At 41.3% G+C, this 21,026-nt stretch overlaps 1 protein-coding gene across 3 annotated transcripts in view; it reads left to right on the top strand.

Annotated features, from left to right (window-relative positions):
- The first annotated feature begins 1,389 nt into the window (after positions 1-1,389).
- Positions 1,390-21,026, top strand: part of CERS6 (ceramide synthase 6) — a 108,718-nt gene continuing 89,081 nt past the window's right edge. For all 3 annotated transcript variants that reach the window (XM_064660965.1, XM_064660964.1, XM_064660963.1), the window contains exon 1: positions 1,390-1,559. In XM_064660965.1, coding sequence (XP_064517035.1) covers positions 1,390-1,559 — 170 coding nt within the window. The remainder of the gene's footprint in view (positions 1,560-21,026) is intronic.

Genomic DNA, 21,026 nt, shown 5'->3' with positions numbered 1-21,026 from the left:
GCATTTCCTGAAACTTCCCTGAAATGTCCTAGATGGAAATTATCTCCATATACAGAAATTGATAGCTTTCTTTAAATCAGTGCAACGCTTTCCATAGCATTATGTTTGAGTTATAATTTTATTCACCACAGAAATGTCAGCACAGACACAAGGAGCCATGCAATTAATTTTTTAGGAAGGGGAAATAGAGCCAGTGGAGTGAAAAGAACAAGTTAGCAGAAAACATAAAAGCAGGCTGGTAGAACTGAAATATGCCATGTGCAGAAGTCTGTGTCTCTTAGTATTCAATAGCTAGCTGAAGAGAATCATGATACAAGGGAAGGAAACCTAAGCCATCTAAAATAAACTGAGGCAGGGCAGACAAAATAGTGATGTTACTGGAGTGGTATACCTACTACTTGAAGTAACGTTGTGTGTGCTTAGACCACCACGTGTACAGTCCTGTGGCTATAGCTACACTAAAGTCTGCTAGACACCTTTGCTGTAAAGTATAGTGGAATCAATTATAGTTTTCCTTTTGCAGCATATCTTTAGCGGGACACGGCAGTGAGATAAGGAATCGAAAGTGAAAACCTATGCAAAAAACAAAAAGGTTTTCTTTAGCCTTGAGTGCAAAGCCCCAGTCCTAACCTCAGTTTTGTTGCTGATCAGTCGTGTGCTTTCCGACGCTTTTCCATGCCTCATTTACGCCTGTACTCGTGTTCAGGGTGAAGTCATTGAACGTCTGAGAGTCCTTCCACCCGAGACAGCCCCGCTCCCGGTTAAACGCCTCAGGAGCGGCGCTTCGGGCAGGGGTCACTCGCGGGGACCAGGCTGAGGCAGCTGCCCCCGCTCCGCGTGGCTGTGCAGCTTTTCGCTGCTGCCACCTGCCAATTCCAATGGGGGGACAGCCTTTCCAGGCTCGCCGGGAGCCCGGCCGGGCGGCGAAGGGAGGGAGGGCCGCGGCGGCCGGGCGGGTGACAGAGCGCGGAGCGGGCAGGCCGGGGGGCGCCGGGCCGGCGCTGAGGCAGAGGCTGCGCCCGGTGCCGGCAGTCCCGGGCGCGGTGAGTGCCCGCGGGACGGGGTCCCCGCTCGCTCGGGCCGCGTCACTCGTGTTTCGCGGTTCGGTGAGGTCTGCTGGCACGGGAAAAGGGGCGGGGGAAGGCGGCTCCGGGGCAGCCCCACAGCGGCGGGCGCGGGCGGGAGCCAATGGGGGCCGGCGCGGCCGTGTGACAGGCGGGGCGGCTGCTGCCCCCGCCGGGCGGGGAACCGGCACGGCGGCGCTCGGCAGCATCATCCGCGGCTGCGGGGCTGACACACGCCTCCATCCTCCTCTCCATCGGCAGCCGCTCACACGCGCCTCGCCGCGGGCGGAGCGGAGCGGGGGGTGCCGCGGCAGACAAAGCAAAGATGGCAGGGATCCTCGCCTGGTTCTGGAACGAGCGGTTCTGGCTGCCGCACAACGTCACCTGGGCGGACCTGCAGAGCACGGAGGAAGCTGCCTTCCCGCAGGCGGAGGACCTCTACCTCGCCTTCCCCCTGGCCTTCTGCATCTTCATGATCCGGCTGCTCTTCGAAAGGTAACGCCAAGCCCCCCGCTCCGCCCCGGGCTTGGCTTGGCTGGGCGGGCCCAGGGGCAGCCGGGGACCCATGTCAGCTCGGTGTCTTTTCCCGGCTTTGCTTCTCTGCTGGCCTTGCCGGGCCCTTACGTTCTCCCTGCCCCCTCGGTCGGTCACGCGGTGGGCCCGATGCAGGAAGGTGGAGGGGCTCGGGAGGCAGCCGGGGCGCCGTTCCCGGTGCCCGGAGCGCGGCCCGGCGCGGGCGCTAGGAGGCGAGGTCTGCCCGGGAATGGGCGCAGCCTTCCCGCCACCTGCGCCGGCCGCGGCGGGCACGGGGAGAGGGGCCCTTCGGCACCTATGGGACCCGCGGGCTGCGGCGGGGTCCTGTCCGACCCCCGCAGGGGAGCCCCGCAAGAAGCCCAGGGGCGACGGGCCGCGGCGGGAAGCGGTGCCGGCAGGAGAGTTTGCCCGTGTCCCCGCTGCAGGGCCGCTCTCCAGAGTTAACCGGGGTGAAGCCCGCGCTGTGTCCCCTGCGCGGACAGGGACAACGTGGGCGTGCGGTGGGAAGGGGCAGCTCGTGGGGAGCAGCAGCCCGGGGTAAGGGCTGCAGCGGGGCTGAGCAGAGCTGTGCGTGGCCCTTGCGAGTGGTATCCGTGTGAGCGGTCCTGTGTTGGAACACTCCCGGTGCTGTCAGGATGTGGGAGCTCAGTGATGAGACGCGCCAGACGCTGTTCATCACTGAACCGAACTCACTGTACTCCGAGGCTGCTGAACTCAAAACACACGTTTCACAAACATATAAATACGTATATATGTATATTTAAACACAAGACGTCAGGCTAATGATCGGTCAGCAGTGACTGTTCATTTTCTGTGAGTGTTTCCGTGCAGAGGCCGCCTGTCACGGGGAGGCAGATGGATCCAAGTGGGTGCTCACTTGCGCACGCTGCTGCGCCGCCTGACAAAGGTGGTGTTCCCTCAACAGCAGAGAACAAAAGAACGATTCCTTATACCAACACCTACGTGTTTTCAGTGCTGTCTTCTTAGGTATGCTATTAGGATAGTCAAGGAAGATAAAGGAAGACCGGTAGTTACTACATACCAGAGAAGGGCTGTAAAGATGCTTTAAAAATGATAAAATAGCTGATCTGCCAGGTACCACTCCACTAATCCTAAGCATTCCCTCTCCCTGGTTAGAATATGGCACCTGGGATGTTGGTTTGTGAAAAAACCCTGCCTGTTTTCCTAGCTCAGTTGAGAGCCATATTTGTTTTGAAAAATAAGCTGTCATGGGCTGTTTTTAACTTCTGTGTTGCTTTACAGATTTACCAAAAAAGACAGTAAAAGTTGTCATCTGCCTGAAAATCTGAGGTTCTCAAAAGTTAATTGAAGCACTTGGGTTAAATACTGTAATAGAGTTACAATTTAAGTACTATGAGTTTAATTATGAGTATTATTTAGATAATATAAAGTAATTAATTTTTTTCTTTGCACTCTGTACAACGTGTACTTTTGAGCACTGAAAGCGGGTGCGTGATGTTGCATCTCTTGTCATCTGAACTGCAATATGTATCACAGCAGGGCTGTGTTTTGATGGAGGAACAGTTAGTCAGCCTAAACTTAGATTCAGATTTCTGCTGGTTTCGATGTGGCTGTTGTTAGCATCATAGAAGCTACTCTGATTTTTTAGTAGTCTGTATCCACTTGCTTTGGTTATTTTTCTTCATTCATTTAAAGTAATTTTTAATTTTGCAATACCTTATATTTTTAAGTGTTAGTTATACATACAGGTGAGAAAATCAGTTTTCAGAATTCTCTTGTATACATTAGACTAATTTTGAAATTTATATCTAGAAATGCGTTCTGCCAGCCTGATAGTAGGTGAGACCTCCCAAAATGTTTCATTAACAGTTACTTATGTATGTAAGTATTTTCCTTTTTAATTTCAAATCAATTGCAAAACTCTACTGTGAGAGTAGGATCAGGCTGTTTTGTGTGTGATTAATCCACACAAATTGGCATGGTATAATTTTGATTTTTCATGCAGAGCATTTTACTAAAGCAGACTGAGCAAAAATGACAGGACCTGCTTTTACTGATCAAAGCAGGGGGATTGTACTTGACTTGAATGGGGTAAAGATCAAGCCTTATTATTGCTCATTTGTAATTGATTTTGTCAGATTTCTGTGCTTTGTTCGTTGGGAGCCACAGAAATGCTTCATGCACATCATCAATTAAGGGCTTGCAATTATACAAGATCTGGAAGGGGAAAAGAGAGGAATATCTTTAAAATTGATGATTTTTTCATTCTTCTGTGTATTAAAACAGCTACATTTTTTCCTTTCAAATCTGAGGTTGTAGATGACTGATGTTGAACCTGCTACATCTTGGAACATGCTCTTGCAGATGTGTAAGTTTCAATGGTAGCAGCTAAAGAAAAAATAGAAATAGATTCTGTAACACATTTAAAAAAACCCCACAGGTCTACTTTATATCCATGCCTGTATGATAGTATTTGTAACATCAATGTAACATCTCTATTTTGCTTTGTAAGATATCTAATACAGGTGCTCTTGTAATTCTTTATACTGCTAGGTAAGCAGATACAAGGTGTTAAGAATCTGATTACTTATTTTATAACCATTATTTTCAGACTGCTAGGCTGCTAGGAGCAGTATAGTGTACTTCCCATGCTAAAAAGGGTGATTAACTTCATGAATGCTCAGAGCAGTAAGAAATATGGTTCAGGGGAGTTGGACTTCACATGTCTTTGCTTACAAAGTTCTTGACATGTATGGGGGATTAAACTTCTAATGCTAAGAGTTAAAAGTTGACTTTACGTATATATATATATATTCTATATACATATATATTTGTGTGTACATATTTGCAGGTGGAATTGAAATGGCAGAGCTTTGAAATTTTGTTCTTTACACATTCACCTATTATTTACAGAGTTAATCCAACTGGGATTTTGTTGTTGTTGTTTTGTTACTGGTTTGGCACATTAGCTAACTAAGTCAAGAAAATAATCTAGTAAATTTTTAGGGTTTTTTTCTCCTTTCAGTAAGTTTCTTTTTGTTGATTTCCTTGTCCTGCCATCCCTGACCAGCACTCTTGAATGAAAGGAAAAAGTAGATTAAAACACTAAGTGTATGCTGAATTGCTTCAGCAAGTGGATCTGATGATGATAAGTGCTCTTGAAATAAGCTTTGCTCTGAGGTATAATCTCATAACCATGAAATTTAGTGGATATATCTGCTGAGACCATCATAGTTATGGATGAGGTGCTAAAATACTTTTAACAGCCTTTTTTCCTTTCCTTCTCATTCGTCTCTTTCTTTAACACAAACTAACTAAGCACGAAGATAGTGTTACCTAGTAATGCCCGAGATGGCGGGAGTTTAGCAAGGCAGTGGTAATGTGGGAACATGTTTCTTGATAGTATGTATCTGTTTTGTGTATCTTACTGCTTTTTTAAAGGCATGTAAGCAATTAAGGATCCCCCCCCCCCCCCCCCCCGTACTATACAATGCTTTCAGCCATAAGGAGATAATGTAAGTGCTCAATAATAGCAGTCTCTGTCTCCTTGGCTCTTTTCCCGTTCTAGTGCGGGGAAAAACAGATTAAAGCTGAACTGAAACTGGTCTTACTTATAGCAGGGTGTTGTAGTTTTGATTGTCCTAACAAAGATAAAGAAACATCTGTTATTCTGAACAAATAAAATACTTCTTTTTGTTTATGGGATATTGTGGCTCTTCTCCCTCTGCACTAGACCACACTGCTCAGAAGCAGCATCCTTTCCTATACTCCTACGTGTGTCCTCTGTGAAGAATATGGGGTTGTATGAAAACAATATTTGCTCAGGAATCGGTGCATTTGTTGGACACAAAGCAAGAGGATAACACACTTCTGCTTTAGAGGCTTCTCTCAAGGGGGAAGTTGGCTGAATCCTCCAAAACGATTCTTGACTAAATAGATTTCTGATGTGGTCCAGCCATCTTCTGAGTCAAGTAGTCTGATATTGCTGCCTTCTTTACACTTGGCTCATTTATTCAAGTTAGTCGTATCATCTTTGCATTGCATTTGCAGTATAATTTCCCTCACCTTGTAAGCAGCAGTTTGGGCTCAGATCTAATGAAATCACTCCATGAATCAGCAAACTAGGCTTATACTGCTTTTATTGTCCTCTGGCCTGGACGAGGAGCAGTTCTCAAAGGTGATGCTGATATTCTGCAGTTGATGGGATGGCTCATACGGTCAGAGATAGCTTGATTATATATAGCAACAGCCCTCCAGCTGTGCTGAGTTGAACTGAGCCAGCCACATCATTTACTATCACTCTGATTAAGATACCCTAGTCACTGAGTGTATGGAAATTCATGGCTTTTATATGACACTTTGCTTTTATAATGATAAATCAGCTCCAAAGGTAACCTCAGGTGACTCTCAGTTAGTATGACACAGTGACATAATGCAATGACCGTGTATGGGCAGGGATATGTATTTTTTGCTAACTGTAAAAATTCATTCAAGTGACTACATACAGTTTTGCAAGTGTTTCTTGTATGTGGCGTATATGTACAAATTTGATTTTTATACTCCCTAAGACATCTAGTATCTGTGTTTTCTTACAATGAAAAGGAGGCTAGACAGAATACAAATTTTGGAAGAGAGTATATAAACTTGGTGCATTTCCAGCAGCCAAAAACCTCATCTGGGGAGGCTGGGTGGGGCAGTGATAGTTATTTCTATTGAAACCTGTTTGTAGGCTGTGATATTTATAGATTTCTTGCCTACTTCCCTGTGTGTTAGTGAAAACTGATCATTCAAGTGTAATTCACATGTGTAAGTGAATGCATGTGTTCACTGACAATAGCTTTCTCAGTTCTTTCTCTTTTCTTTATATAATTTTTTTTCATAAAATGACCTGTAAGGTCTTTTCTTTTTGCTTGATTACTGTTTACTGAATGGTTAATTCTTTTGAAATGAAATAGAATATTGAAATTGCTAACTTCTATGAAAAGACATGGGCAGTGGAAAGAAAATAACTAAAAAAGCCATTTCTTTTAAACTTTAAACCAATTTCTTTTAAACAGTAATAATAGATCATTAGCAGTAAATAGCTTTTAAATATATTTATATCTTGCTGATTGTACGATCCATTTATCTGTGTTTCTTTAAGTTATTAATTTTCTGTCATTTACATTTTTCTTTATATAAGCAGGTTTTTTTTCCTAGGGTGCAGGGTTAAGCTTCAGCCACTCACACATGCAGATACCCAACAAGAAAATGATTGTTTTTACCTGGAGAGCTGTTGTCTACCTTGGCCTGTCTGTCTTACCAGCTCAGAACAGCACAGTGAGCTGTCTTACCAGCTCAGAACAGCACAGTGTGTGCTCACCCACCTTGATTCTGCCATGGCTGACTGGTACAGACTTCTGCTGTGTAATATAGTTGTGTGTTCAGATGTAAGCTCAGTGTTCCTCTAAAAGAAGGTGGAGTGGATAAAATGCATGCTATTTGAATGTCCTTCGTAAAGGGCCATGTATATGTGTGCATTAGTGTCAATCTTAAAATTAGGAGTTAAATGGGAAATACATGCTGATTTCCAATAGAGAATGCCATTAAAACTGATTTCTGAAATATCCAGGTGAATGAAGTATGACAGCTAAACCACAGCTCTGCTGATGGAAAGGTTTCAGTGACAAGTCACTAGTGGGTACTGGGAGCCTGTTATTGGGATTTTTTCTGAGTGCAGGTTCCAGTTACTGGTAGAAACTCCAACTTGGTTCCTGCCTGGATTCCTGTAACCGTGTGGTTGGATCCAAATTGCCTGTGGCTCTTTCCGTTGCTCCTACTTCTGCCTGTGTCACTGATTTACAGGCATTTGCTAAGGATTTGTTCTTGGAAAAAGAAGAGCTTCTGGTGTGCTGCCTTTTTCTACACATCTGCAGACCAGTGTCTTATTAGTCCATACAAACTATTTACTAAATTAACATTTGGGGTAATCTGTTCCCTTAAATCTATCTTTTCTTCTGCCAACAAGGTTGATACCTGAGCCAAACAATGGTTATTTGACCATATTTTTGGGGTTTGGGGTTTTTTTCCTCCCCCAAGTTGTTAAATATTCCATGCTTGCGGTAGTTTGGCAGTTGATCAGCATTTGGTGTTTCTGTGCCTGTCTTGGAGTCTTGACATGAAAGTTAAAATTACAGCATAAAAGCATATTGCTGTTGTAAGTGATGTAAATCTAATACTCAGTAGTAGGCTTAAGGCTGTAGTTGGTACCGTATGGACAGTCAGATGTGTATGATTTGTATCAACAGTTCCTTGGAGTTGTTCCTCTAACACCTTGATTGCCCTGTGGTCTCCCACAACAGTGACTCCTTTCACTCATTGTGCATGTATGGATTTTTGGGGTGCAGCAGGGACGGGCATCCAAATCAAGGAAAAGGAAGGGAAATGTGGGTCTCTGATCACTTGAAAGAGTAGGACTCCCTAATGTCTTGCTTTAAGGTGATCAAAGTTTCTGGCATTCAGATGGGCTGAGAACTTCTGTCCTCTGAGGCAGGGTTTTTAGCACATGGTCTTACAGAAGACTAACACTACGCTATGTAGCAAGCACCAGTTTCTGGTGATGCTTTTCTGGTTATTCTGAAGTAGTCAAATTGTGGCCAAGATGGGAGAACTGGAGTATTTAGCACAGTCAGTTATAATCTTAGAGGTGGCTTTCAGTTGGACCTGTAACACAAAGCTGTAACTTCTGTACAAACGGGGACTACTAAACTGTAATGATATTTTTTTCTTATGTAGTTAATACCTCTCTTAATAGCAAATTCTGCTGTTGGTAAGCTTTCATATTGTTGGACAATTATGATGCCTCATGTAACTATTACTGATGTAGCACAATCAAATTTTAACTCTCAAGGTGATTGTAAAATTACAAAGAATTATAAAGAAGTGTAACATCCAGTTAGACATGTCGTGTATTTTTTAATATGTAAGATACATGTATATTTGTATATTGGCTATTAACCCAAGTTACCTGTTGCAAAGGGAGGAACAAAATGCTAAGGTTCTCCAGACCACCTTGAGTTAATGAAGAATCCTTCAGATTCACTTACCTAAACCTCATTTTACTGTTACAAATGATGCACTTTACATTTTGGTCTGAAATGATGAAAAGCCTTCTTTGTGCTCACAGGTCACACTAGGACAGTTAAAGCAATACAGCTAAATCACTTGCATTTTTTTTCTCAGTGAGAGTGAAGTAGAAGTTTCCTTTTAGTAATATCTTTGCTGTATTGGTTTCTCCTGTGTGGATGGGGACAATAACCTATAGTACTATATTAAAAGAAATAAATCTAGCTGACATAGTCAACACTGGTGCAAAAGCAGAGGTTAGAGCTCAGAATATGTTCATTGTCATAAAATTTTATATTCGTGAGATTGTTTGAGTATTTGTGCATGCAGTAGTATTTTTCTATCCTTTGCAAAAGCTAGTTGCTCTGTTTTTATCAGTAATGAGATAACATTACAGATGGTGTAATGTTACAGTACTAGTCACATCTACTCACTGCCCATTTGCCATCCTTTAAGATAAACTTAATATTTTTTAGTTCTGCAAGCAGAAGGAGAAAAAAACTAAACAGAAATGATGCTGAAATTCTCACTTATGTGTTGTGATCTCTTTACTCCCTTTTCACCTCTGTTCCTGACTCAGTTCAGTTCTATATGACATTGTATAGATACCTGAACTTTCACTGGGACTATCATTTACCACATCCATGGCACTCTCATCATTTACTGAGAAGAGAGTAGAAGCAGAGACCACTTTGCTATGGTGTTTGGCAGAACTTTAAACTATGGAAACTGCTTTTGTACCAGTACTGTCTGTGTTGACAAATGGTACGAAGTAGCAAAACCGCCCAGGCTAATGAGAGGTGCTTTCATGCAGTGGCAGGGAATTGCTTATTTGCAAATAAGAGTGTGTTCTATAGCTCAAACTAAAGAGACATTGCTTACTCAAAAGCAGTTGCTGATCACAGAAGAATGTGAAAAGAAGATCAGAGTAGTACATTGTAATATACCTTGTGCTTGCTTTTGCTTGTGTCTGTTGTGACTGCGTGATGTGTCTGTTGCTGAGAGAAATGCAGTTTGCCCTGTAGCTGGAGGCAGCCCGGTTGGTGTGCTGCTAAGGGAACTGCTCAAACAAGGTATGTTCCTTAACACACACAAAAATTAGCCTTGATGTGGCAACTGCTGGAACTTGGTAGGTGGGCAGCATAATTGTGGAATGCTAGTGTAGAGCAGTGGGCACTGCAGTGTGACAAAGCAGACAAAATTAAATCTACATGAAATAGAAGTGAGCTGAGAAATTTTGGGGGTGGTGGTGATGAGCTCCTCTGCACTCCTGAACCAGGAGGAAACCTGTGCAGCTGGGGAGGTGAAGGCCTTCAGCCTGTCAGCCACATCAGGGCTGTGGCTTTCCCGAGCTCTGCTGTAACAGATGAGACCAGTGCGTCATCAAGACCAGAATCCCCCTTGCAACTGGTGAGACCACTTGCTTCAGTTGAAAACAAAGTTCTGGGGAACGAGTGGATCATGAATGAGCATGGACCTGTTGACAAGCTTTTCTGCAGTTGTCCGTTAGATTTTCTCTAACTTCCCGCTGTTCAATACTTGTGGTTGTCCAAAGCATGCTGCCAGATGAGATGATCAGGTCCAGTGGGGTATAATTTATTCCTGTTATGGGCATCATATTGGAAAGAAGCTGTTGAGAAAAGACAAACAAGTGATTAGACCACAAGCAGAAACATGTTTTGTATCTATTGAAGTAATAATTGGGTGGTAACTGAGTGGTTGATTCTTATCTGTCAGCTTTTCCCACACCGTAGTATGAGAGAAGGGAGAGAACTGATATGATAAGAGAGTAGCCTGAAAATACGAACGGTTCCAGCACCAAACATTTCCCAGGATTACAACACTTGTCCTAAATTAACTTTGCAATGATTGTGTTGATGTGATGATGACAAATTGAATTGTAGATGGAGTCCTGGGAGTGCTGGTGGACAAAAAGTCCCTTCTCAGTGATATACAGTGAAAGGACAGGAGGCAACAAGCAATTGATATGCTGAAAATTCTGTTTAAACATAATGAACGTCTTCTTGGGATGGTGGTGGAATATTGTGACAGGTTACCCAGAGAGGGTGTGGAGTCTCCTGTTGTGGACATATTATTCAAAGAAACAACTGGGCACAGTCCTGCTGTATGTACATCCAGTGGACTCATTGATCTCCAGAGGTCTCTTCTAACCTCAGTGACTGTGTGAAATCATAAACCTGGCTAAATGGCATCTTTTAACAATGCAGGACTCCAGGGGCTCCTGAGATTTATGTCTGTATGAAATGTGTAAACAATGTTGGAAAACTGAATAGGAGATGATTAAGTTGAAGTTCACTGTAAGCCTGCAGACAAAAGTTAGGGCAGAGCACATAGCACTTGATTGAAGGGACATCTGGATTTTCCATTTGCTGTAGGATGGAGTCTTTTGATTTTGTTGTAGTCTGGCATGCGAGCAGACTAAATCAACAAATAGATGTGGACCTTCTCTACCTAAGACAGGAATTACCTTATGGGTGCCCAGAATGAAGTTTGAGTTGCTGTGGTATAAACATATTCTGTTCCCTTCTAGGATCAATGCTTTGAGTCTCCTACAGCATTAAATTTGATTATAACAGGCCATTTTGAGGATGATTTTAGTTTTGTTCCCCTTAAGTTGATTCTTCTCAACACTACAATATCTTCAATACAATTTTGGTTTTGAAAAAAATTCACAGAAAGAGGTGCTTCAAAGATAGGGAACAATCATCAAATGTCTTACTGGAAAAGCTTTTATTCCCTTTGTGTTCAAGATAATAAGAGTAAATCAGTCTTGGAGAAAAAAAAGAGAGAAGCCAGTCTTTAGTTTCACATTCACTAATTGTTTATATAGATTGTTTTTATAATATATAGTGGAAAATATATATATATATATGTACATGTATGTGACACAGAGCAATTTATATACCACAATGGCATCATATCACTTTGATGTAATACTTTTTTTTTGTTTAAAAAAATAATTAAATTTAAAAAAAGAATCTTAAGGAGTAGTTGTAAAATACGGACTGCTCTAGAAAATGAGGTATTTAAAAATGTCAGTTGCTGGGGTGATAACAAAACAGTTTGATATTTGACACAAGAAACACAACCTGTATCCTCACTAGAGGAACTTTCGTGTGTGCTAATCTGGAATTGTTATTTTCTAGAGCATTTATAGGAAACATGAAAAATACTTGGTTTTCTTCCAGTTTGGAATGAAATGGAAATTTTGAAATGTCAAAATTTCATCAGGCACAGATGTCCTGACTTTCAGCCAACACTGATAAATGGGTTTGGTTACAAGACAACGATGTAGAGATAAAAATGATATCTCTATAGCATTGCCAGCCTCCAGAAGCATATATTCTTCACCAGCTAACCAGTTTGTATATTTGCATGCATGATGCACAGAAAGTTTCCTTGTAGGTTTTTTTATTTGTGGTTTTTTTGAAGGAAAAAAGATATCTCTTACCAGGTTGACTTTCTTGAAAATAGGCTAATGGTTTGTAAGAATCATGGCAAGAGCTTGAACCTCCAGCCTGGCACTTACCTTCAGTTGTCAAGATGAAAAGTGCACTAGCAGAAATAGAAGAACACCATTTTGTCTTGCTTACTCGGCCATTGAGGGCTGACCCCAAGGTTTGAAGAGCACGTAGCATTTTGTATCCATCACACAAGCATTACTTGTGTTTTGTCTTGTTTCCTGGTGGGAAGAATTCAGGCATAACAGTGGAGTGGCATTTGTTTTCCTAGATAAATTTTAATGTAAAAAAGTGCATTAATTTTGTGAAACTGTACTACATACGTAGAGAGAGTTTTGTCACGCAGTCTTATTGGATTGTTTGCAAACAGGAAGTTCTACTGGTGCTGTAAATTAGTTTGTTTGAGGGTGGTCAAAGTGATTTATACCTGTTGAGACTCTATATTAGTCTTGAATATAATTTATTTACTCACAAAGGTTCTGAGTCTGATCTGCCAATATAAATTAGAAATCAGCTTTTGCTGAGTTCTGGTGTTTTATCAGCATGTAACCTGTGTGAAAGACTGAAAGTTATATGACATTAGAAAGAAATTCTTTACAGAGAGGGTAATCAGCCACTGGAATGGGCTACCCAGGGAAGTGGTGGATTCTCCGTCCCTGGAGGTTTTTAAGATGAGGCTGGACATGGCACTCAGTGCCATGGTCTAGCAACTGTGGTGGTAGTGGATCAAGGGTTGGACTTGATGATCTCAGAGGTCCTTTCCAACCCGTCTGATTCTATGATTCTATGATTCTATGATTCTATGATTATGTATGGTCATGTGTAGCCACTGAGTTTTAGTAATTTAGTAATTAAGAAGGAGAAACCATTCTATCTGTATAGCTAGGTAGAAATCAAGAAGAGATGTAGATATATATACACCTAATTTTTTTTTTGTTCCATTTTTCTCTCCTTGACTAAGTGCCACATTTAACGCTTCCTCCATTTTTTCAGGACTAGTAGTATGTGTGCAGCCATTGAGTATTGTTCTGTCAGAAAATCTCAAACATAGAAGGTTAGTTCACATTCGATATTAACTAGAAAGACTTGTGCTGTTTTCACAGAGTAAGACGTGGGCCCTTGCTCCTGCATGTGCAAGGTGATGGAGCAATCAAAGGCATCTCATGCTAACCTTGCTACTCCTTCCCTCAGTCCCTTTGACAAGAGCATCTCTAATACTGACTAAAGACATCAGGTCTGCCGCTCAATGACAGCCTGCTGCTCAGCACCCTTGGACAGCTTTCTTGTGTCCTGCCTCAGTTCTGCTCTTGCACAAAGCTGCTTTATGGTGGAAGTCTGATACATCTGTGCAGTGGTTGTAGCTCCTCTTAACATGTGTAGGGTGGCCTGGAAGTAGTATTCTGATGTTGCCCTAACAGGCATGCTGCTGCAACTGCATTACTGTCAGTCCATGTGGCAAGTAGCTTAATGTGAACCCAGGTGTTCTGTGTAAACTATAGTTACTGCCAGAGTAACAATATACGCCTCTATTATGAGCTCTGAATACAAACAAACAGAAAAAGTGTCCTCCTTAATGATAATGATGTTTGTTCCACATGTGATGAGTTTGTGATTTAGAGAGTACAACAGGGTGTGTGTACATGTGGATATTAAAATGGATTATAATGATGGCCTCCAAGACTGTCTCAATAAGTCTTCCACTCTGCTTCACAACAGGGTGCTCTTTTTTCCTGTGCCTGGTAGTGCTGCAGGTATTTGTACTGAACGATAGAAAGAGGCCTCTGAATGAGTGCACTTGCATAATGAAAAGCATACTGGATCTTCTACCCTGTGTTTTCTTACAATTTCCTTTCACCAAGCTCTCTTCAAGTGAAGGCTTGGCAAATGTCCCCGCTCAGCTTTGCCCGCAGAAGAGCAGTTATCCACCAGAAAACTTAGTCACAGGGAGTGGGCTTTGCATCCTCCCATGCTTCCACAGTTCCAGCCCATGGGACAATAACTGAAAGTATACTGGTCTGGTTTTGCTGTTGACACTGAAAGAGTGAGGCTCCTGACCTCGGAGGTCTAACTTTGAGTATTACAGTCAAGCAGAGGACTAAAAATTGATGTGCTTGTGTTCTCTGCTGGTGATTTTGAGCTTAACTAGGGTAACTAGTTACCTTCTAAAAGGTTTTCACATAATTTAATGAGAACTATCACAAATAGTAGGAAGTTTTCAGAATTTAATGCAGCTGATCTGCTGAACTCCTAAGCCCCCTTCCCCTTGGACCATTTACAGTCTTAAAGGTGCAGTTGCTTTTGTTCTGGGATAATTTCAGAATGTGTCTGGGGCTATATGAGGATAGACCAGAAGAAGAAAGATGGAAGATTTCACCTTCACACTTGAGTTTTATGGGATACTTTCTCCTCATCTCTTAAATAAGATGTCCCAGTGATTGATAGTTGCCATCAACTGTATGAAGCATTCACTTCTAAAGGAGCACCATGAATGAGTCCCACTCCTGCTCTGACAAGGATGGACCTGGAAGAAGATGAAGAAGTTGTGGGAATCCTTATCAGAAATCTGTTTTGGAGAACCCAGATCTTGAAAAAAAGGCACTTTCTCTAGCAGCCACTGGAGCGTTTACTTTTTTTACTTTTTAACACCTTGAATATTGTCTCGACTGGAAATTTTTCAGCATATTACTTAAAAGAAACAAAAGAAACTCTTCATGGTAGCAATATGCAAGCTGTCAGAATATCTTAATTTTAATGGTGTCATCTTGCTTTGCCATCCATTTACAGTGTGCCTAGAAGAGTTATACACAGTTGGAGTTTTTTACTTCCTCATTTCTTACCTCTAAAATTGTATTGAAAGCATAATAATAATGACAATAACAACAACAATAATAATAGTAGTGGTGATAATGATAATATAATATTTGCCTGTTCTAAAGGTGTGTTTTCAGATGCAGGTCTGGAAAGCGGACTTAATGCATATGAATGGTTGAGAAAGGTGTGAGTAATGATATGATGGCTGTGTAGCTGGCTGTGTAATAAGGCTGTGTAAAGATGAAGAACTAGCAGGAGTAAATGCTGACGCTTTTCTACATAAGTGTGGTATAATACTAGGCATGAAGATCTGTGAGTAGAGGAGGGTTGCTGTGTGTGGCAGTGCTCTATATCAAATGGATGTGACCTTTTTATTTGGCTAAAAAGAAATAAATTTTGGAATGCCTTAAAAATTTTTGTTTTAATAATGCTTTTGGACACCTGAATGGTATTTAGGACACACAGTATAAAATGTATTTACAAAGTTATTCTCCTGTAATTGGTGTAATTTTAATAATGGCCTTCTTACTCTTTGGTTTTATTTATGACAATAGTACTCTAATGGAGTGTGCTTCATCTCTGTTTATAGTTTTAGGTTTAGATCTTAGTCCTGCAGCTGGATTATTTATGGTATAAATGAAATAGTGATAAAACATAACCTCTTTTGGTCCTACTGCAGAACAGGCTGAGTGATTTTGCCGTTCCAAGGCCTCTTAACAGTGTTAAAATAATGAGTAATAAAAACAGAAATTGGAATACTTCTGTGCCATCAATAAATATTTGCATGTCAGATGACAGATCATGACAAGTCAACCCCCTCATGTGTGTGAGTAATGTAGATAATTTTTGTGGAGATGCAGTGCAGCAACCACGTGACTTGTGGTGTGACAATCTGCTGCTCTTCAATATCTTGACACTTCTGTTGCTTTCTTGGAATTTAAAGTTTAGGGAATTAATTACTCCCGAAATTCTTCCTGTACTTGCTAGGTAAAAATCGTTAACAGAGAGGTTGAGGACCAGAGGTGGGAATGGGGCAGAGACGTAGAATTGGAAGGAGCACACAGGTGTCTTCTGCACCGTGGGAGAGAGGAGTGACTCTAAAGATACAGTGTGTGTGGGGAAAACATGACCATGATGTAAGTGCGTGGAGTTGGGAGGAATGTGGTGTCACCAGGCACGCCCGTTTGTTTGTGATCACCACAAACAATGTGCATTTGCAACTATTCTCTTCAGATACACTTCTAAATTCAAAGGTATATGAGAACACTTGTATCTTAGGAAAGGAAGAGGCTTGATGTATGTATGCTTTGTCTTCCTCAACTTATGCATGGGACAAATCTGAAAGTTTTTAAGAAGAATTAAAATTTTACCTTTTTTTTTTCTATTTTTAACTAAGCAGTAGAAAGCCATAGTGTTTGTATCATTGCAATCCTGTCCCCCATAGAAGGGTGTAGCATGTCCAGCCACCACCCCCACCTTCTTGCAGAATCTTCAATGAAGACAAATGGCAAATAAGAGATAAAAAAGATACCAGCTGGCTAATGTGACCCAAAATGGTTATGGACTGGTATCTGTTTATTTCTGCTGATGACATCTAGAAATCTGTCATTAGGGATCTACAGCACCTTTGCTCCTCTTTGCAAGTTAAATCAATAATAACCTTCCAGCTTTGGTTGGAAAATGTAGGTACTGTTACTTCTGGCAGATCTTTGTGACAGATTGGATCCTTGTCATTCACCAGAGCTCTGGGTGGTCAGTGAGACCAGGAACTGGTCTGAAAGAAAACCAAAAGGAAATACAGGTGTTTTTAGGGTAGGTGGTTTCCATCTGTAGAAGTTACAAATAGCATTAAAATAAGCCAATTTCTGATTGCTGAGCTGAGAGCTCCAAGAACAGAGGAATTGCAGCTGAGGCGACAAACCTAATATAGTCAGGAAGAATGGGAGATCTTGAGGATGAAGCAACTAGGTGAAATTTGAGTCTGAAGGGCCTTTTGTGGGGAAGTAAGAGAAATACTGTTACATGCAAAGATTTTTCTAAAGTGGACTTTTTTTTGCCCATTGCAACTGCCTGACAAACTCTGCTGTTGGCAAACCAAGACGGATGAAAGAATTCTTGATTTTAAGATAGAGAACATTTTCAATCAGCTGGGCAAGGCATCTTTCATATCCTTAGGCCATCACAGTGCAAAGGTACCTCTTAAATCCTCTAGGGATACTTAATGTGTTGCTATGCAACACATTTGATTAGCACTAAAGATTTCTTTTATGACATTAAGAATAATGCCAAATAATTGTTCTTGCTTTATGCTGTACTGTAAGGGCAGGGAGGAATGTGTTTCTATGTGTGAGAGAAAAGTGATAATGTTCTCTAGTAACCCAGAACAGTTATGATCGCCTGGATCATCTAGAAGAACAAGATGTTTTCGGCAATTAATTTATAGACTTAGCAGATGTTCATTATGGCAAGGACCCAATAAAGAACGAGAGCTGTTCTCTGAAAGACTCGTAGATGTTTCCCCAATAGCTGAGGCTTAGGAAAAAAATCCACAAATTTTTATTTCCTTATTGAGAAACATTTGTTTCATAAGGGAGATCTGTTAAGTTTGCATTTGTGACTGTCAGTCGTAAAATACGTTAATGATCTTACAGAAGGAATTTAAATAATTGAAAAAATTCACTTTCTTTACTCCATACAGTTTGAATGTTCCTGAGAGCTTTTGTTAAATTGTATAAAACATTAGTTTGAGTATCTTTTTAAATAAGTGAAGGAAAAAGTAATTTCCAGCTTGATTTTTGAGTACGCTGTAATTTCAGCTGGTATTTTAGAAGTAAAAATAAACTTTGTTTCGTATAGAAAAATAAAGGAAATATCATTTAGGTGAAACCAGATGTACTATCTTACCACTGTTAAAGGAATTATTATAAAAAGAGCTTCACATTTTTCTAAAAGCAGAAGGTCTTTATTAGACCATCATGCATGAGCATAGCTCAAGAAGAAATATTGAGCATTAAGGTACAGGCTTCAAAACCGAGTGAGTCGAAGTATGATGGATGTTGCCACCTGACAATGTAGTGGTTCCGGGATGTTTTTAGTTTGGCAATTTTCTCGCAAATGCTTGTTTTTCCTTCTTTGGTTGTCAGCTCCTCATATCTACCTCAAGAATCTCATCACTGTGGTTTCTTTGCTTACCTTCTGATCCAGTAGACATTCAGCAGAGGGTTCAAATTCCAAATGTCTTCCTGGGTTCAGGTCCAAGATGCCTCCCCTCTCTAAATGTGTCACTGTCAAAAAGCCTAATAAAACAAACATAAACCAACAAGCCAAAAAGAAAACCCAAACATTTTCCTCAGGAATTCCTTAGCTGTTTATCTAAGGTACTGAGGCTATAATTGTTTATGGCTTTCTGCGTTAAGGGTGAAAAATTGTTCAAGACAATGAAAGTTCAACTGTAACCACCATAGATAAGATACAGCTCAGAAACAAAGGCCAGATGGGACTGATTTAGATGAGTTGTGTGTAGCATAGCCTTGGCTTCAAAGGAATTCAGCCAAAGGCAGGAAGGGTAAAAGTAAAGAAACATCAAAGACAAAGGCTCCCTGTGCACATTCTTGAATTTAGGATGCATTCTGTGTAGTCTGCTGCTTAGCTGTATGCTGTGCTCCAAATGGCTTTTCTGGGTGGTCTGTAGCAGCCCTGAGTTTACTGGTGAGACAAAAAGGCTTTAGTAGCATAAGAGAAACTCTGCTTAGCACCTGTGTGGAAAGACAAATTATGACGATTTCCATTAATTTGATTAAATGGCTCAAGACTGGTTGTGAATTTTACCAGCCAGATCTGCAAGTGTCACATTCCACAATGGTCTTTATTTTCTATCAAACCAAATGAATGAGGCAGTTCTGCCTAACAGCAGCACCCTCCCCTCTGCTCTCCCACCACTGAGGTTCCTTGTAAGCAGTGTCCCAGTCCTCGTGTGGAAGGCAGCAACACCAGCAGTGTCCAAGGCCGCTGTCACACATTGTTAGAGGAAGCACTTGGCAGCAAGAATTGGAACTGGTTCCCCCCCAGCCTGTGTGGCAGGCCAGTGTTCCCCCAGCCGTCAGCTGTCAGCATGTGGCACTTAACCGTATGAGGTTGTGGTATGTGACTTGCCAAACCAGTTAGGTTGGCCATCACTGCAGTAAGTCAGAAAGCTGATTCTTTGCCTTCTTGCAGTAACTTGTCAGGCAGCATATTGCATGTGGTGGAAATAGGATTCAAGGGTGATTTTAGTATTTGGCTAATACAGAATGGCATGTCCTTTTTTTATTTTCTTTAATGATGAAATAGAGTGCCTTCTGTCTCTGTGACAGAAGGAGAGGAATGAATAAAAATGAGTAAGTTGAAATTGGACTGACTCGGTTCCTAGATTTTGTGAAGATTTAAAAACTTTGTAATGCCTTTGTGACAGTGAATATATGAATTGCAGTGTGTGAGTCCTTTTTTCCTGAAAGAGAATAGTTTAAACATACAGAGGGTGGTGTAGATATAAAAGCTAGTATTACAGTTTCTCTTTGGAAATGTAGAGTCAAAATGGAGATATTTATGAGATTTCTAAAACTGTTCACCATGAGGCTGTACAAAATACTCTAACAAGATGTCATTAAAAGCGGCAGATGCTACCGTGGTTTTGCTGCAAGCACAGCAAAAGTGAAAGCACAGCAATTCCTCTATTTTTACCTCTTGCTAGCCTATCTTTGTCTTGTCCCTCTCCCTCTACTTTTATATTTTGACATGCATCATTTATTTAGTTGCTAATGTACCTCTGCTCTAGGATTAGGATTTGTGAATTGGAAAGACCATAATAATTTTTCCCCCTTCCATCTGTAGTTGCATAGATGACTCCCCTGCTATGTACCAGGCAGAAGTAATTTGAGACCTGCATGATAGGTCTGTAATTGATTCTTGTTAATTGATTCCTTCAATAACTACTGAAAGCTAAAGGGGAGGAGGGCTGGGCAGGAACAGCAGTGAGGTTGACTAGCACAAGATTTGACCTAGTTTTTTCAATCTGCGTGGCTGTGCAGACAGACTCAGTTATAAATCTGCTCTTTCAGAAGAGCTTTTATTTTTTTTTGCTTTTGTTCTCTGTGTGAACAGCTGCATTGGTTTTGAATGTTCAAATTTGGTGTACTAAATGTAAAATTTTGTCATTATTGTATAGTGTTATTGAAATGTGCATGTGTGGTGAGGAAGGAATGGAAGGCACCTACATCTGGTGCATTGCTGTGGGGTTTGCTACTTTCTGCCCTGCCACTCAGTCATTCTTCTTTGTGTCTTACTTGATAGCTGCGTGACATTACATGCTTGGTTTTTTGTCCTCCCTGCAGTATTACTAAGTATGTGAAATACACTCACTCTTTACTTTGTGTAGGAGTTATGGGTACTGCTTTGCATACAAACTGAGGCTGAAAGACTTTTTTTTTTTAAAGTTTTTGATAACATGTCTAAATTAATCATTTTGCCTTCTTATATCTATTTATAGCAAGTGGTCCTGGCCTTTGTTTGGTTTACTTGTTTGTATATTTTTCTTCCCCTAGCAGTGAAGCACCAGGGATTAGTACTAAATACTGTAACAGCATGGGGATTCATGACAGGCTGTCGACCAGGGCTTTGATTCTCCAGATGCTCTGAATAAACATTACAACAGACATTTGAAGGGGGATATTCAGTTGCTGAATAGGTTTATGTATAATGAGGTTTATGTATAATGTTTGTCTTAGTTTTGATCACAGAGAGGTCTCCTTCTATAGCCATTCCTTAATTGAATGACATGGGGGTTTTTTACCTGTTCTGCATTGTGCAATAACTAGTTTTGTTCTTGAACCACTTGTATCTGCTACAGCAAAACCATACCCAACTGAAAGCCAGGAAACTGACTTCTGTTCCTGAAGCTGCTCTGAGATACAACTGAACCTGCATCAGGAGATTGCCTAAACCCATAGTCTGGCCTGAGGCTCTCTTTCATTCTGCTATAGGCAGTGGCCCTGGAGTATAGCTTCATGCTGCT

This window comes from Pseudopipra pipra, chromosome 7, assembly GCF_036250125.1.
Source record: "Pseudopipra pipra isolate bDixPip1 chromosome 7, bDixPip1.hap1, whole genome shotgun sequence".
Lineage (NCBI taxonomy): Eukaryota > Metazoa > Chordata > Aves > Passeriformes > Pipridae > Pseudopipra > Pseudopipra pipra.
The sequence above is the reverse complement of the archived record's forward strand: the minus strand, read 5'-3'. Positions and strand labels throughout refer to the sequence as shown.